Source organism: Filicampus tigris, chromosome 19 (assembly GCF_054856515.1).
Source record: "Filicampus tigris isolate MCC_2025a chromosome 19, RoL_Ftig_1.0, whole genome shotgun sequence".
NCBI lineage: Eukaryota > Metazoa > Chordata > Actinopteri > Syngnathiformes > Syngnathidae > Filicampus > Filicampus tigris.
This window is the reverse complement of record NC_141235.1, coordinates 1,469,692-1,495,668: the sequence shown is the minus strand read 5'-3', so window position 1 is coordinate 1,495,668 and position 25,977 is coordinate 1,469,692. Positions and strand designations below refer to the sequence as shown.

Sequence of the window (25,977 nt, the reverse complement as noted above, 5' to 3'; positions counted from 1 at the left end):
ACACTTTTCTGGCATGTCGCACACCAAAACTGGAAGTGAATCATAATTCATTGAAGTTTGCGCATTTTCTGCACTGTCGTGCAGAAGGAAGTGGTCGGCGCCTGCAGACTGAATATTGGCCTCTTAAACTGCTTAGGCAGATCATCGTTTGATTTACCGCGTCACTCATGGCTCCGAGACCTTTGAAAAAGAATTCGGGGAGCTGATGTAACCTCAGTCGTTTGCTTTTGTGAGACGCTCAAGGTTTAAGATTTTCATCCGGGCAATCCGTAATCCTGGATCCTTCGTATTTTGACACCTGCAAACTGCCGTCAAATCTTCTGAAAATTGGTCGACGCGGGCCCGCCGCAACACCGAGGCCCCTCCCACTCGGTGGGCACAAAAACAACATGTCCACTAAGAACAAAGTTAGCTGCAGAGTTTCATCTCTCAAGCCCTCCTTCTCGGCACCACAAGCCCAATAAAATAAAAATCAATGGCTGTCTGAGCTGCTCTGGCTCTCCCCCGCCAAGAGCCTGGGAAGATACGCCGGGCCGGAGAGAGAGAGAGAGAGAGAGCGAGAGAGAGAGAGAGAGAGTGGGGGAGGGAAAGATCAATGCGCTCACAAATGGTTTGAGTGATGGACATGGTGGAGGGGAGGGTCCGCACCAAAGCATCCACTTGTTAGCAAAAGCTAAAACAAATACATGCTTCATTGAGCTCGAGACACACACACACACACACATACATATACACGATGTGTGTGTGTGTGTGCACATATATATATATATATATATATATATATATATATATATATATATATATATATATATATAGGTGTATTTGTATATGAGGGCTGTCAAGAGATTAAAACAAAAAGGAGGGCTTAATTAACAATGATCTGTAATTACCGTATTTTGCAGACGATAAGTTGCTACTTTTTCCCTAAATTTTGAAAAATGATACAGTCTAACGGTGCGGCTATTCTGTGGATTTTTCTTCCACCGCTAGGGGCGCTCTACCCGGAATTACAATCAAAACGAAGCGATGGCTAAAAACGGGTGGATTAACTCTTATTCCACAAATGCAATATTTATCAGAAAGTAATGGGCCTGCATCGAACATATTCTTGAAAAAAAATATGTTTGGGTTGACTTCCGCTTTAACTATGACTGTAATTGTGTCGCAATTAATGCACTAATTTGACACCCCTAACATATGTTTGATTTATTGCTTCATTTTAATCTTTAGCTAGCAGAGCACTTCACAGATTCTAATTAGTTGAAAAAAAAAAAAAACAAATACAAAGTTGCTAATGAGCGGCGCATTCGCCAGACTTGAACGTGTTCTGCGCTTATTTTCTGGCGTCCACGCAGACGTAGACAAACGACAAACAAGTTGACCCGAGACGCCGTCCCGCCGCCCATTGCTCCCGAGGGGGCGTTCAAGATAAACCATTTCACTTATTTGTTGACTTTTTTTTTGGGGGGGGGGGGGGGGGGGGGGAAGCCCCTTTCGAGCAAAGCAGCTGCAGAAGAGCGCCGCCACCCGCCCGCTTGCCGCCGCTTAATTGCAAGCTGTTTACGGTAATGAATTATTTAAAGATCATGGCTTAATTCCCCGCAGATGGAAGAAGGTGCGCCAAGAGGCCGCCTCGCACGTTCTCTCGGGTTGCGTGTGCACAAGCCTGGGCGGCAGGGGCGGTGGGGGGGGATTCCCAAAGTGAGGTGTGCCCTGCAGGGGGTGCAGGGGGGGAAAAGTGGAATGTGGTGATGACACCTTTACACAGTGGGTTTTTTTTTCTTCACCAGATTAAAAGGTTAGTCATCCTCAAGTTTGTCATTTTAGAGTGTGTCCTCGTGTATGTGTGTGTGTGGAGGTGGTTGGGGGGTGGGCACCATATCTTTTGAGATTTTGAAGGGGGTGCATTCAGAAAAGAGTTTGGGCTTTTGAAACTTTGCCAGCTCCTAGGGCTTCAATTGGACCGATTCTGCCTTTTTTTTTTTGCAGAATTTTGTTTTTGTTTTGTTAACCCGTCTGATTTGTGTAATTTCCCAATTTTTTTGAATGACAATAGTAAGAGAGTGTCAAATATTTGTGGATTTTTGCAATTTCAGGCTGTTGGGCTCGGTCTCTGTCCCACACAAATATGAGGGGCTACTGTATATTTATTTTAAAAAACATGTATCTTCAAATCTTTATTCCTTAATTTCTTGCTGTTGCCCAGATTTGAAAAAAAACATTGAAATATATTCTGCCTTTGACATTTGAAGTAAAGCGAGTGCAAAAGCCTGCAAATTAGAACAAAAGTTGATGATGCTCAGGCCAAAGTGATCGTTTGAAGCTCAATTTCACAGTTGTGAAAATATTGAGCTGTTTTGTTGAAATAGACATTTGGATCAAATTCACCACATCAAAGCGCAACAGGTTTTTGTTTCGCGGGATGAGCGTGGAGCGAGCGTTCTCTTAAGGTTTTTTTTTTTTTTTTCTTTCCCTCCGCCTCACTCACTGGGGGCCGTCAAGGCAAGAGAACGGCACGGAGGCTCTACAGGTTCATCCATTTTTAATTCAGGCGGCTAACAAGGCTGGCTGGCCGGCTGGCTGGCAGCAGCCTTAGACCGGGACCCGCTTCTCTCCCGGGCCACAGCCAGCCGGCTGGCCAGCATATATGGGAAAAAGAGAGAAAAGAGACACTAAGAGGACAAAGAATGACGCCAAGGAGGAAGAGAAAGCGGATACGCTGCGACCGCCACTGGGATTTTTTTTTTTGCCGGCAGCAATTTTGGTGCTCGCTGCCGCTGTCTCTTCCGTGTCGTCCTTTTGTGGCGTCATTCGTTCAATGTGTCGTCTTTTTGTTATCATTAAGCAGTCCGTTTTCACACGCAGTCCGTTTGCAACCGATAGCTCAAAACCGGATTTTCCGGCTGACTTCCCAGTTGTTCAAATTTCCTACAATGAGGAATAATGTATCGATGGCTGGAGGTTCTTTTGAAGTCCCAAATGCGATTGGCTATTTTGGTCGATAAACGGCTTTGTTTTGGCAATTTTTCTAGCAGTTGCACTCTGCCTTCAAAAGTTTGGGAAAGTCTGTTTGGGATTTTCCTTACTTTACTTACTTGCTTAACACCAAGTCCATTGTGGGGAAAGGTGACCTCACTTCTTGGGGCCATCTCGTGAGAAAGACGTTTTTTTTTTTTTTTATATATAGTAGGGCACACACGCCTTAAGTTTCAAGTTTCATGTGAACACTTGGGAAAAAACATGCTGTATCTATGACATCATCCCGCATGCTAGCACTGAAAATCCTGAAGTGTCTTTCTTCAGAAGTCAGCGACACTTTTGTCAAAATAGCTCAAGAACTAAAGACTTATTTTTAGAGCAGGATTCTTGCTATGGTGATATGAGCTCGTATGAACAAATGCCGCCCACGCCCACATCGAGAGCTTAACGAAGACTATGACCAGAGGCTAATACTAGTTACATTGTTAGCTAATCTGTGCTACACCGCAGCTCTGCTTACCTCCTTTTGGCTATGAAGACAGCGGCTGCAACAAATGTTCAAATAACTGGAACAATTCAATTCCAAAAAAGGTCAAAGCAAAATCTCAGCCTTGAATCAAAAACTCTCAAGGTCCAACTATTTGTAAACGGGCATTATAAAGTCACCATTCCATAATATGTCTCCTTTAAATGTGCAATGAATTTTTCGGCAAGGTGAGGCGGAAGTTCTTGTTAGCGGGGTCTGTTTGTGATTCGGCGACAAACGCATCAGCGATGAGGATATTTGTGTTTACGTCTACGCCGGCACGCGGCGTCTCTGCGCGCTCTTTGTTTGCAAAATGGAACTCGGCTCTCCAAATATTTGCCTCACCATTCCAATGCAGTGAAGTTGACCCTTTTCTTATACAAACAAACGGGTCACTCCAGAAGTGGGAGGACACACCCCCACCAAATTTCAAAGAACCCATAAACAAAACACTAAATCATCAACTTGTTGTGTAAATTAGACTTATCCTGAGACAAAATCAAATTGTAGTAAAAGACATTCCTAAATATTATTTGAAATACCAAATAGCGCTTGGCTTTTTCCTCCTTCTTCTCCGTACCTATTGATGACTACCTCATGACCGAATATAACAGACAAAATACGTTTTAAGCGCAACTTTTTGGGGCATGATTTTGTTCATAGTATTATTCAAGTATTCTAATTGATCAAACATTTGGCATTTGCACACATATGCTAAATAGAAGTACATTTATGTCCTGACATTGAGCCTCGACAAATACAGTACGCAACCCGATTACTACAACCATTGTAGCCATTTTGAGAAAGAGAAAAAAAAGTGAGCTATCTATACGACTCAGTAGAAATCACATAATCAAGCCTATCGACCCAAGTTAGCTTCTTGTTCTCATATATTTGAATGGAATCAATGTGTCACTCAAACCGACACAACATACAAGAAAACATGAGATATCCAAGTTTTTATTTATTAATTTTTGATTACATAGCTAATTTTGTTCTTGACCAATTAGCATAGCGGCAAACACAGCTAGCATGTACGACTGAGCAACAACGCAATAATAACACCGATTTGCCACCCCATTATTGTAGTTAGAGTAAAACTACAATGAATTTAGTATTCAAATAAAGGATGTACAGCATTTAACGGTAATTGTAAGAAATATGTTTTTCAGGTGCATGAATATCTGTAACAGGGTTGAGAAAACAAAATCTCATAAAAAGTGTACCATTGATGGTTGACCTGGACGAATCAAATTAGGTGATATTTTCTTCTCCTTGCAAAAATAACAGAAAATTCTACAATAAATGGTCAATAAATGCCTCAATTGTCGAAAGACCCACAGACAGTTCGACATTCTGCACTAGGGCTGATTTTTACTATCAAGTGGAAGCATAGCTCGTGTACTTCCATCATTTAAAAAAAAAAGAAAAGAAAAATGTAATCCATAAATAAAAGAGCCGATCAGGGAGAAACCGGCATAACATTTGCACAGTGAGACACATTTAAGTCTCCGTCAGGCAGCCCACCCGGGATCAAAAATAGCCTCGGAGGACAAAAGTAGAGCTGCGAGAAGCCTCATGTCCGTGCTGAGGTGCCTCACACACAAGGGCGTGCACCTTTGACGGCTGGCAATTTGGCCAATGCCAAGCACCTAAAAAAAAAACCTTCGCAATGACCACAAACAAGTCGAAAAGTGCAGAGACGACCCGGAGAACTGAAGACGAGCTCGCTGTTGGGTTACATTTGTACAAACTAAAAAAATGCTTTGTGGGTGTGCAGAAGAAGATGGTGTTGAAGGGGGCACATTATTTAAAAAGTTTGGGATGGCCTTATCCAAGTCAGGTACAGTGGAACCTCACTTTTTGTACATACTTTTGCTTTTATTTGGTCTTGAAAAAGGTTGGCGGGGGGGGGGGGGCCGGGGGCTTCCGGTTTTCGTACATCCGCTCAGTTTTCGAGCAAAAAAGTGTGACTCTGTTTATTTCCAGGAATCGATGCGCGTTGGTCAAAAGCACTTAGTGAGTTGTGTCTCAAGGGTTCAACATACAGCAATGCAAGATCTGCGGAAGACACTTTGTCAAACGGCAGACCTTCAAAATAAAAACAAACATGAGAAATATTGATTTGGATTTCATACAATTCAGATTTTCTGGAAAAGAAGTTTCTTTCTTTTTCGGACAAGCACTACATGTTTTCATTTGGGATATTTAGATTGTGGATTTTTTTGTTGTTGAGTTTTTTCGGTTCTTGTTTTATGAGTGCATGTACAAAATAAAGGTAAAAAAAGTTTCATCTGTCAAACAGAATCATTACGAAAACTGAGGCTCCACTGTACTGCCAAACTGTGGTGTGACAACTGCTGGGGGTCGCTTCTTTTTTTTTTGCTCTCTCGGGGATTTTTGCAGGGTGGGGGCGTGGCTTCTTGAAAAGGTTTGGTGAAAGACTGGTCTAAATCAGGGTTCCCCAAACCAGGGGTGGGCAAGTGAGCGCCCTCCAGAGGTGGCGTAAATGTCATTTCTATCATTTTAAAGCCAGACGAAAATGGCGCTCAAAGATTCGAGACGTTTGGAGGTGCGCATGCAGGTAAAGTAGTCTCGTCGACAATGTAAGGGCTACAATGTCATCCTACGGCTCAACGTTTGACACTACAAGGGAGGCTATAGTCATCCTAAATAATCGATGTCTTTCCATTAAATTTGCACACTCGCTTCCCTTTGCCTGTTTAAGATGACAGAGAGGGAGACACTGGCAAAGGAAAAGGAAGCTAGATTATTTGTATTACACCACATTGTGTGATGAACTACATGTAGAAAAATGGATGTAGTCAAGCGCCGCAGGAATATTGTCATTGATTTCATAAAACACTGAACCGTCACAGTCTGAAGCGCCGGATGGTCAGTCCTTAAAAACAAGCTTGCCAAAAGCAAAGGGGGCACCAGAAAAAAGTGCTCTTCCTTGGATGCGAGAAACTCTCGGCATCAGCAGCATCGGCGTGGGCGTGAAGCGCCACGAGAGATGCAAATTGGCAGCTTCACCTTTCGCATTTGCTGCCGAAACGGGTTCAAGAGTCAAGGGGGCGCCCGGGATGCTTTGGGACTTTTTGGAAACGCGAGAGCCAATCCATATTTGCAGGAAGCCGTGGTGAAATCTCAGGAGTGCCTGATATACAACGCAAAAGGGGCGGGGTTAAGTGTTGAGAGGGTATTCATTGGAAGCATGTGAGTGTTACTCAGAAGAGACGCCGTGTGACCAACCGACACACAAAGGCTGTGGGTTGTTTTTTTGTTTTGGTCACTGGTCAGCAGTCCAAGGCTATCTATCTGTATTCGAGTGTTCGCCACATCACAAGCCCACAACCATGGATGTAAAATTCATGGAGGAACCGTCCATCAAGTATTAATGATCACATTTTTTTCCCTCCTCGTGGTCACTGAGAGAGTTCCCTCAAGAGAAAACACCAAAGAGAAAAGCAAACGACAGAGGGATGGAGTATGGGGGGGGTGGCAGAAAAGGCCAAAAGGTGGGGGCTAAGGAAAGGCTACAAACATCTTTGGGTGTAAAATATTTTTCTTTTTTGAAGGCCAGCACCTGAAAGCTAGGTCTTGATATGCGGGTCCCCAGGTATCAACACAAACTTGTAGACAGTTTGGGCCAGTTTTTGTTTTTTCCCTTCGCGCCCCAACCCCTAATTCTCAACGTCTTTTGTAAAGCTACCAAAGTTTCCAAAGCAACCCGAAACCACCCAGGACTGAACTATTTGTATTCAGACATTAAAAAGTCCGTTTTCCATAATACCAAAGACTGCATGGAAACCGGACACTCCCGTGTCGTTTCCGGAGTGAATACGGGCAAAATGGGAATTTTTGATACAAACTCCTGCCTGGCACCAGATCAGCAGCAAAAGTACAAGGTCAGCAACGTCCCCTGCAGCCTTGCTGACCAACATATAATCATAACCACCTTCTTCCACCATCCCTGCGTCTCCACGACGGGGGCTTTACGCAGCCGCTTGGATACGTTAAAACGGCCGGCCCCGGTGATCAAACGGGCAAATACCTCCCAGGTCAGCAAAAGGGCTACCCTGCGCCAGTTAACAATGCAGCATTTAAACATCAGACGTATGCAAAGCGGCCGGTACACAGGGGGAAAGGAGATGGAGATGGAGACGAGGGGAGAGTTGTGGGAAGCAAAGCCTGGACCAGAAAGATAATGAGCACTGGGGCGCGCCGAGGGAGAGCGTCAGGAGCTATTTAACGTTGTAGCATCGGCGCTGCAAAAATTTGAGATGTCAGACAAGGAATGGAAGATCACTCATATCACAAGGCTGAAATTTGTTGACCATTTTCTGTTGCAGCTCAAAACTGGTTTCCAAATGTACTTTGGCGGAATCTTGAAGGTATGGATGGCATTATGGGTTATGGGTGGACCCTTAAACCAGCTTTTCCTGCACTTTCATTTACATCAGAAAAGTCTTATGGCACAAAAATTCACTCCGCCATGGAACAATTTACATCAGAGGAGGATAGGCCGACGAGGGCCAGTTGAATGGCCGCCACAATCAGCAGACTTCATTCCACTGGATTGCTACTTTAGGGTAGTTGTCCAAGATCAAGTATATTCAAGAAAACCAAGCACTGCCGATGAAATATAAATTCAAAAGAGAAGCATGCTGAGAACTGTCTAACAAGGATGACCATTGTGTCAAAGGGTGCTCATGTACTGTATAAAAACCACAGGGCGGGAATGTGCAATTGCAAAAGGCCTCACGAGAGCTTATCTTTAACACTTATTTGTATGTTAGTCTAATTGCTGTGGCACATTATGGTTGGGAATCACTGACTTAGATCACAGGACTCAAGTTTGTTGAGCATTTTCTTCTACCTGTTGAAAAATGTCTCTCCGAGTACAACTGTAGAAGCTTTCAAGTATGGATGGTTGGACGCCTACTGTTAAGGAATCATAGGGGTGAAAAGGTAAAAGGTATTTTTTTGTTGCCCGGCCGATTCCCCGTCTGCCTCTGCCTCTTGCTTGGTTAACCGACTGACCTGCTGTCAAAGGAGCCTTTGTGATGGCGCTCTGGCAGGAGGCCCATCAGATCCTGCGCTTGTCTGTCTCACAGAGAGGGGGGAAAAAAATAAAAAGTGGTGGCAGGAATGTGCAGACAGTCTGACTGGTGTGGCCTGTCCTGAACTATGTCCCAGGAATTACCTGCTTGGCACAGGGGGGCAGAGACTTTAACGCCCAACGTTTATTCACTTTGAACATCGTTCCGCTTCCATATTGATCATTTTCCATCTACACGTCATAAGTTAAGGCCGGGAATGTCCTCATAATAATTGTCCGTATCAAGTTATGAACTATAGATTTTTTTCACATATATTTGTAGTCTGTCCTGCAAATAAATGGATGATTCCCTCTGACGAACTTCTGTTCCTTAGGTATAATATGTCTCATCACTTTCGAGCTGGTTTTCTTTGAAACGACCCCATGATCCTTCAAAGAGTAACAGGTGCAAGTTTCTACGTAATACTAGGGCCTCTACTGTTCATGTGTTTGCAGTGTGCCTTTAAGGGGCGTGGCCTAGTGAGAAATATCAGGAGCGGCAGGCTTGTAGTTGAGTGTGAGCATTTTGATGTCTTTGTGAGTGTTGTCATTTTGTTTTGGTCCAGACCAACCGACTGTGGCTCTCCTTGCCCACATGCCAGGGTAGTAAAGTACTCTAATTGCTCAATTTTGTTTTTCACTTCACTGCCAATATTTTGGCTTGTTACACCCCCCCCCCCCCCCCCAAAAAAAAAAAAAAAAAATTAAGGCATCAACCAAGTGTGAACTTGGAATAGGTCAGGGCAGTTCCAAGTCAAGGTAGCACTGTACTGTAAGGCCTACGTTGGAGGTATGCTTGGATGGTAAGCTTCTCCTAAATCAAACACGAAGTTCTGACAGCGCTGCTTTACGCTAAACAGAGATCACAACTTGCACACTGTACTTTTGACTTGGTAGAAAAAAAACAACAAGAAACTGCCAGAGACAAAAACAAAACCCAAAACAGCTGCGACAAAGTGCCACTTGTGACACATCATCCCAGGAAGCAAGTGTTTCCACGGCTGCTTCACAAACACAACTTCTGACAATGGCGCATGATCAAAAGGGGAGCAGGTGTAAATGATTTTAATCCCCCTCCCGCACTTATCAGAAGCACTCGCTAAAGCTGCCGCAGCCTCAAGCGTGCCCCTCGCCTTCACCCCGTGGGACAAAGAAAGCGGGGCGGACCCTCAGGACGTGAGTGAAGAGGAATGCACATGCAAATTTGAAAAATGAAAAAAAAAAAAAAATAATGTATGACACTAACACGTTGTTGCGATTGCAGAAACCGGAGACTAAATTGTGTCCTGTTTACGACGAGTGAGATTCAACTTCTGCTGCCAAATTTTCAAAGGTCTTCTTTTTGCATGACAGGATTTTGGTAGATTTGGGTGGCAAGTAAAAACCTAAATGAAATCAAGGTGTCAATTCCTGCTATTGGGTATGTCCTACAGAGTAGCAGTTGAAGTGAGATACAACTTCTGTTGTAAAAATTGGCATAGTGGTAATTATTGAGGTATTGTACACAAGTGGTAATCGTTGCGCTTTGCGGAAAGAATGCACCATTGGATGTGAAACTTCCTCTAAAACAGGCCAAGTTTGTATCACATACTTTAGTGTTGCTTGTGTAAAGTCAGCAGAAAAGGGATGGCCAAGCTGGACACTTTTACAACACACACACACGCACGCACAGGCGCACGCACGCACGCATGCGCCTTTCCTCCAGCCGCGTGACATACTGTACGACCGCAATCCAAAGGACGCACTCAGCAGATCGCCGGGCGCGTGTGTTTAGGCACAAAACAGAAGCGGCATTCTTGGCAGCGCTGGCGCGTCTGCGAACCCGTCGCGACTCGCTCATTTCACACGGCGAGGTGAGCCAAGGAGCAGGAACAGAATGGCCCAATAAAACCCGAGCCAGCGAGGGGAGGGGGGGGGAAGGGGACCAAAGGGCCTCGTCTAAGTCCCCTTTGCATCTCACCTCGCGGGGATTGCCTAGGAAATTGTGCAAAAGCATTTTGGCCGTAAGACGGCGTCCTTTTATTCCAACAATTGCCTTTGAAAAGGTCCACTCTTTGTGAAATTTCTCAGAGTCTTGAAATGAAAGTTTGTTGAAAGTGTGTGTGTCTACAACTGGTAAAATAAATGCGACCGACTCCCTTCCGAGGCTAGCTAACTAGGCACCTAGCATGGCTAAGGTCAGTTGGTTTCCGCGCTGACATTACGTCACCGAGTGGACAAGAAGCTCCTCATTTTCTGAGAAATGTAACTGTGGTGCTACGTCGTTCTTTCAGTTGCAAAATTCAATTGTGTATGTTGCCTTTTACTAATGTATTTATGTATGGAGTGCATTCAATGGAAAAAGTGGCCCATGTCTAGTGTGCTTAAATTCTAACACGGTCGTATATTGTGAGACATTTGAGTCCAATTCTGACATTGTCTGTCAATCAGGACACCTGGCAAAAAACATGCCAACACTCAATTTGGACATTTTGGGACATTGGCGCCCGCAACCCCTTGTGAGGGTAAGCGGTATAGATAATGGATGGATGGAACCTTGACAAATTCGGACCATGTGCTCCACTAGGACATTTGAATGACGTGCTCATGGAGTCTGACTTGGGACCTTTGAGTGAAATGTTGAACTTGAAAATTGAAGGCAAATAAAATCAGGGCATTGTCTCTTCGGTGGGGCATTTCCTGCCAGTTTTGTTGGTCAGGTCGATTCCGGGGGCATTTGTTGGTCAAGTCTTGCTGCCACTGTGAATGTGTAGCGCATTTCGCTGCCTCTTCTATTCCGGTCTGCAAGCCACAGTGCTGTGTAAAATGAGAGGGAATGCTATGTTTGGGCAAATCTAATTTGAGGGCCTTGTTTGTTTTTACTGCCTTATTTTGCAAGCCGGTGGTTGGTTCCAAAAACGCCTTCTCTCTTTTCCCCTCCTTTTTTCAAACATTTAACAAAAGCGCTTATTCCCAACAGCGGCAAGGAAGTCCAGTCATCTTTGGCTGGATGTGCCGCGTGATTATGCGGGTCGTTAATTGCGAGGTTATCCCCGCGTGTCACCGGAGCATATGCACGCGAGCAGACGTATAGACGGATCTGAAAAGAGAGGATATTAGCAGCCATCTTGGGGGGGCGGCTAATTGTGATGTATTCCCAGCGGGACGAGCGAGGAGCCGTTTCGGGGCCGAGTCAATGCGCATTAATTAGCAGGGAATGGAGCCAAGTGCCATTATTTACAAACGGCGATAATCTGGAGCATTCTGGTGCCACTTGTTTCATGTTACAGAAATATGTCGGGGCCAGCGGACGGGAGGAGTTTGCGCCCAGGCAAACAGATGGGGATGCCGAAGAACGGGCGCTGTAGCGCTTGTCGGGAAAACGTTTTCGCCATTGAAATGAACTGAGATGCCTTTCATCTGTTCCAGTCCCTCTGCACTTGGATTGGCCGATTTGCAGATTGGAGTGTGAATTGGTGGCCATCAGCAGATCCTTGCGAGTGGCATCCTCAGTTTGTATTTTTGGGTTTGACTGTTTGTCGCGTTCAATAAATGGTTGAAGGTGCATTGGTGAGAATACAGCATCTTAATTCATGCAAGCCATTTTCAAGTTTGCCATGTTGCCAGCCATTTTAGAGCACCTTGACTGATCTCTCAAGACCCAAAATGTGACAATATAAGCCGCAAACCAACCAAAAGAATTCTCTCACTGGGTTCACCGGAAAAAAGTCTGAATCTAAATTCTGCCGTTCTTAAGTAATCAGCAGAAAAACATGGGTTAGTTTCACCCAAAACAATGTTTTCTGACCCCAAAGTGGAAAATATATATTTTTTTGCTTTTGTGACTACTTGAACTACAAAACAACAAAAACAAGAGAGAGAAAGGACTTATGATGACATTTGCTCCAAAGCTGTGCTGGTCTCAAATCCAAATAGATGCAACCCCGCCAACTACAGGGATCTCTTAGTCAATAATTAATGGCCTTTATTTTCTTCTTGTACCTCAAATTTTGGATCGCGACAACAACAAAAAATAATGAAAAACATAAATAAATAAATAAAATCAACCACGCAATGGCCATCAACTTGAAGAACTAAGTTGGGGCACTTGCAAGTCAAGGTAGAATTCACTGTACTGTACAAAGACACACAAGTACATAATAGACGCAGGCTTCTACATTTTAACACTGGCTGCAAAAAAAAAAAAAAAAAAAAAAGAAATGTTCATACAAGAGTGTGAGCAACCATAAAACTGAGCTGAATGAACATCTGTACATGTTTCATAAAGGCCCACTTGTTCTACACAGCCCAGTATATTCACAAATGGTACACAGGATTCTCCTGGAAAGGGGACATTTGAACAAATTGTTCATCACAATTATTATTAAAACAAAATCTTTTATCTGGGTCTATTTGTTAACGAAATCAAGTCAGTGGTGACAACCAAGAAGTCTTTTTGTCCCGTGAAGTAGTTAGCGATTACGGTTTGGCTCCTTGAGGAAGCAGTCAGTCTTGCGCTTTGGACACGGGAGGGGGATTAGTTAAGCTGCTCAGACGGGGAGTGTGCTCACTGCGTGGTTTTAGGTAACAGTATCCGGTGTTGGCTGACACCGATGACACGACCCGAAGCCCCCACTCCCACCCCGCGGGAGTCCGACTCACTCGGGGTTGCTATTCTGTGTCCTTAACAATGCCGGCTGTCAAAAGAGCCAAACTTGAACTGCCTCGGAGACGCAAGCAGCAAGTCAAGTGCATTGTTAGTCCGCTAATGAGACGGTGGCTGTTATTTCCCAAACCCAAAAGTTGAAGACGCCGTGCCACGAGATTGGGCGAGGGCTTCGCTTGACCTCTTTCCCCCTTGAGCTGAAGGGAAACTTCCCAGCGAAATTCGATAGCATCCGAGAGGAGCGGGCGTCTGTAATTTGTTCATCCCAGCTCTCGCCGCACTTGCACGACCTATTTTCCCTCCGACCGACACGCCGATCGATCTACTTATCTCGGCGAGATCAAAGCCTCGCACCGCCCGTGTACATTTAGCCCCGACTCTGGTCCTCCCACGTCATGTCTAAATATTAATGATAATAAAGTCTCACAGCCGTTCGCCGTGTCAGGCAATTACGGCCGGCATTGATCGCCGGTTGGGCGCTCCAATTAGAAGCCGCAGCTCGTAACGTGTCCTGGCACATCAAAGGATAACCGCCATTGATCCCCTCCTGGATCTTAACATTTAGCGTTAGGAGACACAAGACGGGAGGGGGATGTGTGACGCATGGGAAAAGGTGAACAAAAAAAAAAAAAAACCCATCTTTTCTTCCAGCCAGGTCTGGTAAGGAAGCGTACGGAAGACGGGCGGAAGATGCGCGGGTGAGTCGCGACGCAGGGGGCGACTGGAAAACAAAACAAAAAAACATTTAAAAGGAGATTCCGACAGAGGACAAAGGAAGCGAGGATCCGGAACCCTGCGAAGAGGCCTACACAACACCGCGATGGACTGAAACAGGTGAAAGTTTGAGGACATTTTGTAAAGAGAGTTTTGGAAAAAAAGGCTGATCGCCATACATAGATAACAAATGCACTGGTTGATTTGCATAGACGGGTACAGTTACGTGGCCAACTACGAGTGCGAGACATGGCACGAACGAGCCATTTTCATCTATAATGCGGATTAATACAAATAATAATAATTACAAAAAAATAAAAAATAACCTAACTGGACTTGGGGTTTATTTTTCCCAAATTGCAATAACGGTAATTGCATAGACTGGTCTCGGAGCCAACGAGATTTTTACTTGTAGCTACACTAGAATGCCAGACAACCGTAAACGACAGAATGAAGCTATGTTTGTAAAGTGTCCTTGAGGATGCAGTTGAAAGGTGAACTTTCTTACTAAAAAGCATACAAGGGGCACAAACGCTGAACAATTGGCCTGTGTCATCTTGAAGAGCAACACTTGTACGCTTGTAGAGCTCGTCAAAGAACAGTGTTGCGCACACACTAAAGTGCAATATCGCGCAGGAGCGGCCCAAAGCTCCCATCCGTCGCCCCGTCCTGTCAATAGACAGTCCCCATTAAACCGGCCGCATTCCGCGCACAATTGCCACCAAACAATCGGGCTGTTGACTGTGTGACAGGGCTTGTTGTTGGCGTCTTTCTCCGCCGTACCGATAGCTCTGATGGTCCCGAGGTTTATCCGTTGTTCTGCTTTACAATGCCGCGCTTCACGCCGCTAATAATGGACTGCAACGGCGAGCGCCAGTGAAATGCCGGCCCCTGTACGCACAGCTGATTGACTGGCTCGGGGCTGGAAGTATGTTGGGAATGATGCAAGTTAAGGGAAAGAGGCCAAATGAAGAAAAATGGGACAGGATGGTACTCGGACGGTTTTCTACATGCAGCCATTCATCGGTTTCTATAGGGCTTGTTCTCTTCAGGGTGCGGCGGAGCCTAACCCAGCTAACGACAGAAGACAGGCGGAGCGCAATCTGGACCAGTTGCGAGTCAATCACCACGGGGCAAAACTTCCATTTTCAAAACCTTTATCTTGTTCATGGTCACAGAAGCCGCAGCCTATCGCGCCCTGGACTGGTCGCCAGCAAATCAAAGGGCACATATCAAAGCGAGAGACAACTATGAAGCGGGTTAGGCCAGTGAAAAACTACACTACCAGGGAGTCAAATCATTAAGTCTGCACACCCTTAATAGCTTCTTGTTTTTCCAAGGTTGGTTTTTGCGGATGATATTTTTGCCTGTGGATGCGGTGTCCCTCACTATTATACGCTTTGCTAACATGGTGCCCCACTTCAATTCTGTACCTCGGCGTTCCTACCAAACGATGTAATTAAAGATTGGTCGAGCGAAACCAGTGTTTAGAAAACCGTTTGCGTCAAGTCCGTCCCCAACATTCTCGTCCAAAGGAAAAAGTTTGAGGATGGTTGCGCTTGGACATGTTGAAACAGACTCTTGAGACAATTTGACAGTCAAACAATGCAGACAAAAAACATGGGAAAACATTTGTTGCTGGATCCTGGCATGTGCGTGCAATACCCGCTGATGCAGTCGGGTCAGATGAGGGGATGGGAAAGTAACACGGGGACGCTAGGCCAAGACTTCAATGTCCTCACGACTTCCCTTCAACACTCGAGCAACGTTACAACGCTGGCGCCATCGGAATACAGGGGGCCGGCCGGAGGCGGGTTAAGTTCACTCAATGGCCCACAGGATGTGCCCGCTTGACCCGGACTGGGAAAACAAACAAAACCCGAGAAATGTGGATTTTCTGGGCTTTAAGTGAGAAGAATTGAACATGCTAGATTACCTGGTATGTGCCTTTTCACCATGATGTCAAATCCATTGGCACCGCGAGTAAATAAACCCTTGTATGTCATCTGACCATTCGAGAGCAACTGAGAAAATCTTAGTTTTGGGCATGTTCAGGCGCCGAAAAAAGCTTGCAATTCAGCGGAAGAAAACATTCAACGCGGCAATTCCAAGAGGGTCCTGAAATTGAGAGTGCTGCAGCTAAACCTTTCCATATTGTTCATTTTCCATGCCCACATAGTATGTTCCAGATCCGTTTGAACCTATTTGTATTTGTAGCCTGTCTGTCATTAATAAATGGATGATGAATCCTTAATATTTAGGGATAAGGGAAAGTGTACACATCGACTGCATTAAGCTTTTAGCATCAATTTCACTGCATATGATTACTCGTATGCTATTTCACTCTTGTGCCGTTTCCAGATGCCCGTCGGGCCTTCAAAGACCAACAGGTGCATGTTTTAACAGTGCAAATGTGGTGGGTAGTTGCCGGGACTTTTCCAACTCGCCCGTGAAGACAACACCAATGTCCCCCAAAATACACACATTTATGGCATGTACCATCAGTTGTACAGCTGTACAAATGAATGACTTTTGCAAAGACTTTGATTTGAGAACTTTTGGGTTCATTTTAGGATATGTCATCAAAGTGACATTAAGCCTGTTTGTTATTACTGTCAAATGTCGATGTCCTGGTCTTCCATCTTGATTTGTTTTACATGATTTCCTCAATGTAGAATTTCCCCAAGGAGTTTCCAGTCAGGGGAATCGTCAACTGGAAACCTGACCCAACTTAGCAACGGTAACTCGGGGTGTCGGATCTTTGGGCGAATACATTCTGAAACCGCGGCACAGCAAAACGGGAGCTAATGACCTTTTTGGACAGAGGCCGCAGCGCCGCACACGCATGAGGAAGATTCCCGTCAAGAGCTGTAACATGTTTGTGAATGCGGGCCTTATGTTGCCGTGGACAAAACAGGCGTTGGTTGCCAAAAGTAAAAATACCCAATTATACAGTACAGTAGCAAATTCTTGTGTGAGACAGCTCGCCGAGTGATGATGTTGACCCAGGAGGTGCAAGCTGAGATCCCTGTCGCCACAGAGACGTGAAGACCGCGGCGGAGTCCCCCCCCCCCCCCCACCTTCCTGACCGCCACCGGCTCCGGCTGGCAATGAGCCTAGCCTAGCACCGGGGTGCTCGGCCAAATGCTCGTCTACTCTGTCAGAACCCCCGCCCCTCTGATAGCCTCGCGCATGCCAGTCTGTTTGGCTGGCGTGGGCCAAAGGCGAGGGGGGTGGCGAGAGAAGGGCCGCCAGCTGGGCCGCTACTTCATCGCAGAGTAGCACTCTCCCCAAACAAACACAAGCCGTCGGTTACATGCAACCTGTCATTAGCAGTCGTGCATGACTGGTCGACTCCCCGAAACGCTCAGCCAAGCCTTGAACATGCACTGCACTTGTCTCGAACAAATGTCTCGGCCAAAAGGAGATATTTTGGCTGCTTTGCAACTTTATCAGCGGTGGTGTAACTAGTTTGACTTGTATTTTTATGTAGGGAACGTGCGAGACGAATGCCAAACGCTCTTTTAGGGATTAACCGCGTAGCGTCTAATTACACTACAGTTAGTCAACTTCCACAGGCTAAAAATGGAGGTTAGGCATCGGACATTACAGGGTATCGATCGAGGCTCTACCGGCCTTTGCGGCATAACTTTTGTTTGGTTTTGGGTTGCGTTGTCCCTGGTGGAAAAAAAGCATTCTTGCAAATTCCCAAAACACTAATCAGCCAGCGGCGGGGACTTTTTCAGTGGAATGCCGTTACACTGGGACAAAAGGCATCCAGGCATGAGAGTAACAAGCCAAATAACCGGTGTCAGTGTTGAGCACAAAGATGAGAGTGTCTTCTGACGGCTCTGGTGGCGTAATTCAATGGTGTGAAGGCGCAAAATGCACCCAAGTGGTCATGCCTGTGTCATTTATCTGAGGCTGATTGTTCACTCATCTGTGTAGATCAGCTAAAGTGCTACCAAATAATTTGACCACAATCTGTTCTGAGACTCTGCTCGAACTTGGATTTGGTCAAAGTAAAATATACCATTGACATCAATTCCATCTGTAATATTTGTTCAAAACTGGCACTGACATTTAATTTTTTTTAAAAAATAGCTGGTCAGTGGCTAACATGAGAAGTTGAGCTAACAGTCTTGATTAAAAATAGTCGCGCAAGAGCCGAATCTGAAAAGACCGTCGTTCACAAAGACTTAGTCAATGTCTGCGCTGTTCACGATTTGGAAACAGGAAGTACAAATCCTACTAGCCAGTCTGTGGTTAGCATGATAACCTCACCTAGCAGATGACATATACCAGCAATATCAGGAATGGAAACAGGAAGAAGTGTTCAAAGTCATATGAAAAACAGCTAACAGGCAACACACATGCTAAAACTAGAGGCAATTATCTCTGACGATCATGTTTCTTCAAGGAGCCTCCAAATGGATATTCCTCTTCCCTTCCTTCGGTCCTTTCAGAAGTGTCGTAAAAAAAAAAAAAAGAGAGAGAAAAAAAAAGCCCAAAGCAAAACTGCACACAGAGTTGATCCTTTAACTCCCAAACTCATCTTTGAAGGATATTTTTCATGAACATTTTGGCCCAACTCTAAATTGGACAACCTTTGGGGCGGACAATTTAAAAGATTGCAGTTCTAGTCATAGTCTGTGGGTTTGATATGCCAAAACGTGGCTCAGATGCCAAACTGTTACGACAAGCAAAGCAGACCCTACCTGTGAATGCTTTGCTCTTTTGTCCAGTTGCGTTCACTTGATTTCTTTCTGTGAGACGTTTGTGTACTGTCAGAACAACTCCCACCAGACGATTGTCATGACAACATCTGTGTAGTTGTTCAGCAAAAACAATACGAGCTCGCCTCTCGACAGCACTTGACAGACCGAAGTGTGTGCGAGCGGTTTGGGGGGGGCGAGTGGGCCTACTGGAGGGGCAGGGGAAGGGGAAGGTCTGTCCTCGTGCCTTCTCGCCTCTGGCTTCGAAAAACAACAACAACCAAAAAAGACGTTTATTTAGCGGATCAAAGAAGTGAAAGTCGGCGAGGTTTTATTTAGCGAAGGAACGCGGCGTCGTATGCTTGACAGTGACCTCGGCGCAAACCCGTTCAAATGTTTCACTTTCTTCTTGTAGTTTTGTGTGGTTGAAGAGTCTTTCAAACAATCAACACAGCAACTCTGTCTTTGTTCCATTGCACCTTTCTCGGGGGCTGCAAGGATTGAACACCAGCGTGATTGGCAGGAAGATAATCACTGAGTGACATGATAATTATGTGAAAACATGTTCCTTAACGGAGACAACGATCCATCCATCCGTGGACAATTTAGAGCAGGGATGTCCACAGTTATTTCATTGTGGGCCAAATACAGAAAAATCGAAAGAAAAGGTCTTGGTCAAAATACTCAAAATTCTCGCATCTCCAAAAACATCACTTGGTCAATAATTTGTAAAAATGACAAACCCTCCTGAGGTCTGACCAATACTGTTGATTTGAGAAAATTATGAAATTGACCAAATTTGGACATCGGATGTTTTGGCCCGCTGCCAGTTAAACAGCTCAGGGGACAGCTGCTAAACACCCTCTAGTGCAAAATTAGAGGGTTTCCTATGGTAAAACAAACCCTTTCAAAATTGGAATAAATTGAACACATCTTCGCCTCTACAAACGCACCGTCTTCGTGGTCGACCCGCACCTGACATTGGGGTGATGCATCGTCAAGCGTCTTTTTTTGCCTAGCCCTCCTTTAACCCCGACTGACTGTCACTCCGACAAGACGGCGGGAGATCAGTGGCACTGGCGTCCCTTGAAGTGGCTCCAGGTGTCACTCCAAGGGTACCCGCCCCGTTTGATCCACCGTCGAGCGCCTGTTGGGCCGTGGCAGCCTCTGATTTTGCCCGTCAGAAGGGTGGGGGGACGGGGCGGGTGGGGTGGAGTTTCCAGGGAGGCTTTACCTGTCCAAAAGTTCTTTGGAGTGACGGCTCGGGATAAGGGGCACAGCGCGGGAATCACAGTTTTCCTGTTATAAATTTACTTCCGAGCACTTGGCAAATGCCCTCAGCTTATAAAGGATTTTTAGAAAGCTGTCTCAATTAGGTGAAAAAAAATACCCATCACAAATTGTAGGGGTAAAAAGTGCATTTGTCCTAATTAGTCGTCAGGTGCCTAAATTTAACACCTCCTCAAATTGTATAGAAATAGTTGTAATATGCACCAATTAGTTGGCAGGTATCAAAAAAACTCCCTCAAAATGTAGGGAAAAAAAACAATTGTCAACCACTTAATTGTGGTTGAAGACAAAGAAAACGCCTCCCTCAAATTATTCAGGAAAAAAAAGGGTTATGCCCCAATTAGTGCTCAGCTAAATGAAAAACAAATAAATGCCTCCCTTAAGTTCATAGAGGTTATTGTATAACACAACAGACCTCTATTGCTAACAAAAACAGGAGCACTCCATTTTTTTCACACCCCCACACAGGGGCTTGAATCCTGAATAATAGACGATAACTTCAGTGGATCCTAAAAAAAAAAAACCAAAAACAAAAAAACGTTGCCTTTCTTTCCCTTGTCAACAACAGCTTCCTCTAAAGGGGCCACGCCAAAAGCGCCTCATCAGCACTCTCTAATGGGCGAGCTGGGAGACAGGAGAGGAGAAAAGATGAAGCGAGAGAGAGGAGGTGGCGATGGCGCTTGTTTGGCGAGTAATGAGGGTGAGGCGCGCAACGCTGCTGTTGTCCCAGCAGCGGCCTGTACAAACACACAACCCGTTATTAGTATAGTGTCAGTATCGCCAAAGTATTGTTTCGCTTACATGCAGCAATTCCTCAAATAGCGACTGTCACTGTGTGCGCTAGCCACTTCAAGACAAATAAATGCCTCCCTCAAATTGTAGGGGGAAAAAAAAAAATGGAAGAACCAAGTGGTCGTCAAGTAAATATTTTTTATTAAAAACGCCTCCATCAAATTATTGGGAAAAAAGATAGCACATCCCAATCAGTCGCAAGATTGCCTATTTACTTAAAGGCAAATAAATGCCTCCATCTAAGTGTAGTTCAAAAATGGAATGGGTTACAATTGGTCGCCAGGTAAATAAGACAAATCCATCAAATTGTGGGGGAAAAAAGATAGTTTGTCCCAATTAGTTGCTAGCAGCGGCAGTTAATGAAAAATAAATGCCACCTTCAAATTGCAGGAAAGAAAAACACAAGTCACAATTAGTCATTGGGTGTGTCGTCCACTTAAAGACAAACAAACACCCTCAAATTACACGCTCAAGCGTCCCAACTGCCACGTAGGGACAAATAATGGAAAAGTTCACAATTAGATGTTTTAAAAGATGTTATAAAATACGAAAGCGCTGAGACCATTCAAACTCAGTTGCTGACCAAAACAGCAGTGCCTTATCAAATTGTCTTTTTCTGTTCATATCCAGAACAGCAACAAATTCAGCACTTTGTTTACCCAGCCAAACATTCCCAATCCATGGCATGTTTTCTTGCGCGTGGCACAGCTGCGCCCATTTTGCCACTTAAAAGTTGCAGGGGTCATACACAATTCCCATTTTCAACTTGACGCCAGAATAAAGAGGTTTGAACATGAAAACGCTTCCCCGGCGGGCCCGTGACCCACAGGGGATGTGACAATATGGCATCGTAAGCAAAGGCAAACATCTTTCAAAGTACTACATGGAATCTACGGGCGAGATCACAGGCAAACGGAATCTCGCCGGAATGTTCTGCCGCTCGGCGACTGCGACGAGTTCACGTTCGCATGTACAAGTCAAGTTCAACAGCCAAAATGGAGTATGGCTTTCAAAAAGCAAATGTGCCCTTTTGAACTCTGTTGCTAACCAAAACAGCGGCAGCATAACACAGGAATTGTATTTTAATGATAAACGTTTAATGAATTTTGGAGGGGGTATCCGGTTGTATTTATCAAAAGTATTTTTACAACTAATGGCCTCCCCCAACAGATGCTGTCCCCCCCAATTATGTGAGTAAATAGACTCTCCCCCGACACTGTGTGGAAATCTCCGCCCCCGCACTTTTGAGTCCAAGTTTTCCCCACTCGTCTCGCCCTAAAAATTGGCGACAACACTAAATAAATCAAGGCAGAGTACAAAAGGCGACGGCGAAAGACGTAAACAACGCTGCGCTCCATCTTTCAGCTTCAATTATCGCCCAAATCAAATCATTTTGTTCGATCGTGCGCTTCAAGAGGGCCCCGGGACGCCGCCGTCACTGATGTGACCTACATAGCCGTACTCCGCAAACACAGCTGGGAACGTATACAACGTACGCCCTGACGACACCATAGAAGAAGGACAAAGGGGAATTTTGGCCTGATTTACTACGATCCCAAAGTGCAGATGCAAGAAAATGCAGAGGTTTCTGAGTGGCGATATGGCATGACTCCTTCTTGTGACTGGCTGCAAGTCAGCCGTTGGATCCTTCACAAGGTCCGAAATTGCAATGCTGAATAGACCATACCTCAGCAAAATTGATTTATTTAGCCTCTATTTATGATCAAAATCAACCGTGGGGTACTTTTTGTCTTCACCTCACACAGTCCTGGGTGCACTCGGCTAAGAGATCAGCTCGTGTTTGTGTGTGCAATCAAGTTTACGCATGTTTTTTATGAAGGAAATGATTTCTTTTAAAAAGCAGCAATAATGTTACTGGATCCAAAAAAGTCTTTTCGCGCTGAGGCGAGCAGGAGCCTCCCGGCCGACAGTACTACCACTGGAACTGCTGGGAATGGAAATGTGGCTCGCGGCCCAGTTGGGGACCACTGGGGCTCTGGCAGTGGGAAGAAGTGGGCACAGCAAAAAGGGGGCAGCGAAGCGGGCAAGACAAGGAGGAGCTGGGGGGGGGGAGTTGAAGCAGCAGTGCTGTCGGACCCTGGCTGGCAGCTGATCCCACATGCAGGTGGTCGACTCAGTCGCCAGGCAGATCAAAAAAGTCAAGGCCCCGAGTGGACCTCCCTTTGAAATGGGAATGGAGGGGCCTGGATATCAGACGGAAAACATCAGCAAGCTCCCGGCGGCAGAACAACTCCATATTCATGCGCTGCCGGGATGGACATCGCTCGGAGGTGGACTGCTCACATCGGACGGGGATCGGCCCGACTGACGAGGACAACCCGGCACAAAAGACGCCCTGGAAATTTTTGCCATGGCACATTCGAGCCAAAACGTCAAGGATTCTTTTCATGCCATGTTTCAGAAAGACGATTTTTGGAGCCACTTTTCTCAAATGGATAAAAACCAACGTGAGTTTTGATCACCCAAAAGTCACTGAAAAAAATACCTGAAAGTAGACGCCCTGGAGGTCCTTTTCAGACAAAGCCGCAGCTATGTGGAGATGAGCGCTTAGGCTAATTGCCTTTTCTTGAACCCTGACAACTCGCTTAATGGGTGTCTAATTGTTTCTCAGCTGCGGTGACAGTTGGACAACCGCCGCGACACTTGGACAAGGGGTGCGAGGGAAAACACGCCGACGAGCTGTTATAGCAGCTGTTTACAATCCTAACATCCTACGTATCATGTATTACCATTTTTGAAAGACTGGAAAGATTGATTTGAGACAACCGAATGCCGATTCAATTAGTAGACCTTTTGAAGGATCCGCTGTTTTAAGAATTTAAAGTGAAAAACAAAATATTAGTGCTGCGAAACGCTTCTGTAAATTTCGGCGAGGTCTTGACAGTTTGCCATTTTGCACAGGAAGGAGGAACAGAATGTACTTGAAAAAAAATGTAAATACACGTATTGGAGGAGACAGAAATGAATTAGCCGGAATGTATTAATGTATTTGTACGGAACAAATTAGACTGAAGTCAAGTTACCATAGCATCAATCAAAAAGGAAGGTGTAAATGCTGGATGAAGGGGGGCAGGCGGAGCAGCAGACTTGACGCACTTTTCCGAGTTGTGCCTCTTCCTACTTGAAAGGCAAGTTTTCTTTTATTCAAATAGTGTCAACACAATCCAAATATTTGTGCTTTGAGAAGCGGCAGGGGGGTGAGAACGTTAGCGGGAGCGCTCATAAATCCTGATTTGAGCTGGGCGTTCAGGGGGCTCGCACGAGACGGGTGGTTGCTGGGCCGCTTCGTCTGATTAAGTCTTCCCATTAGGTGACAGCTGAACTTTAACATGAATATGAGAATATTGAAATAAGGCTGTTATTTACTTAGCGGAGGGGACGGGATGATGAATGATTGTTGGACAGTTCTGGGTGACTGACCGCCCCCCAAGGCCCCCCTGCTGGAAATCTCCCTTCGCTTGCCGTAATCAAACGTGACAAAATGGAGACATATGCAGAAATATTGGTTACAGTCGGCCTGCCCTCTTTTGTAGCCCCCCCCCGCCCCCAAGCCCAAATTGTCTACGGGCACTGAAGCATCTATTTCAATTGGCACTTCCTTCCCGGCCCCCCGATTTTACATTTAGGCGCTGTCATTTACATATTACTCTTAATCAAAATCCACAGTGGGGCGACAGCGAGGGAGGGGGCGACAAGAAAGAGGGAGCGGGGAAACAAAACCGTGGCGTCGCGGTTCAGGGGGCTGGCACTTTATGAAATGGAGATGTGATTGAACGCGGGCGCGTGTGTGTGTGTGGGTGTGTGTGGTAGACACGGGTGGCGCAGCAAGGAGTATTGAATTATTTGTGTTTGAATTGTCTGTTTGATGGCGACGGCGGCAGGATACACAGAGACGGACGGGCGAAGGCAAAGTTTTACAGAGGTTTCATCCAGATGGGGCATCATCATGTATGCACCGTCAACTAGTTCAACAATGAGGCTCCAATCTTGTCGAGCTTTTCACACTCGTGGGTGCCAGAAAGGGATTGCGTGTCATTCACTAATAAACACGTAGAAATCAACTCAATGCACAAATTGAGTGTGTGCGCAAAATCACAGCAGGATTCGTGACGGGTGCGCACAGGCCAATTTTTTTTCTGCAGCGTGCGCATGTTAGTCAATCCTCCCAAAGGACCCCAAAAAGGGCCCAAAAATGAAAGGAAGACATTTTACAAGGGCGGAAATTGAAGTTATTGTGTCGGAGGTGGAGGCAAGGAGAGCAAGACTGTTTCCACCGGAGTGTCGATGGCGAACTCAAAAGATAGCCGCGCCTCCGTCACGGAGGCCGCCCATGCAATGTCACCCGAGACTTCAGAAAATGTTGTTTGATATTACGGATGTGGATGCAAAGAGAAAAGAAGGAAAGCAGGAGGACAAGGACCACCTGATGTCACTCACATCACAGGATGAAAGACACATTTCAATTCATTGGCAAGTCCCTCAACGATCATGTTCTGTCTGAATGTCCACCAGGTCGATTTTTGAATCAATTTCCCTGTTGAAATGTAAACTACGGCTGCCTTCCAGGCAACTTACCTCATTGTATCCCTTGGTGGATCGGACAGAAAAACTTCAACAAATATAAATGATTTTCTAATTGGATCCCATTTGAATCCAAGTTATCTGAAAGTCAATTGTTGTGATGTCAAAAGTTTGATCAGAACCAGCCTGCCAATTTTGTCAGCATAACTTTGGATCTTGACGTTTGTATTCTCTTGGCACCAGAAGAAACTCTGGATGTGTACAGCGATGAAGAGGGCGAGTTGATACTTTTTAAGTAGGGACATTTTTTTTTTTTTTTTCTATCGTGTCATTTGCTTGCTAACGTCCATTGACGGCTAAAGAAGCAAAAACCAGAGTTTATCTGGATGACCCGTGTTGGCGAGCCGTTTAAATGGCACCTTGGTCGAGTTTCGTACCTGCCGCTTACCTTCTCAGCATGCCGGTGAGGATGCGAGAGCTCTTTCCCAGGTTGGCGTCCGTTTCTCGCAGCTGGAAGGACACAAGCAGAGGACATGATGGGGTTAAAGACTTCACGCTAGGTCCTGGACCAATTGGCGAGTTTGTTGTGTTCACAGCCGTCCACTTGAACCGTCACTAGTCAAGTTGAAGTGAGCGCATTTTTGGGGTTGGAGGCTCCCAATTAAAGAGC

The 25,977-nt window shown here is 45.5% G+C and overlaps 1 protein-coding gene across 3 annotated transcripts in view; it reads right to left on the bottom strand.

The window, feature by feature from the left end:
• vti1a (vesicle transport through interaction with t-SNAREs 1A) overlaps positions 1-25,977 on the bottom strand; it is a 95,693-nt gene that overhangs the window by 3,183 nt on the left and 66,533 nt on the right. For 2 of the 3 annotated variants that reach the window (XM_086017106.1, XM_086017108.1), the window contains one exon: positions 25,756-25,817. In XM_086017106.1, the coding sequence (XP_085873232.1) occupies positions 25,756-25,817 (62 nt within the window). Of the gene's footprint in view, positions 1-25,744; positions 25,818-25,977 lie in introns of all 3 variants that reach the window. The other variant, XM_086017109.1, reaches the window with a different exon arrangement.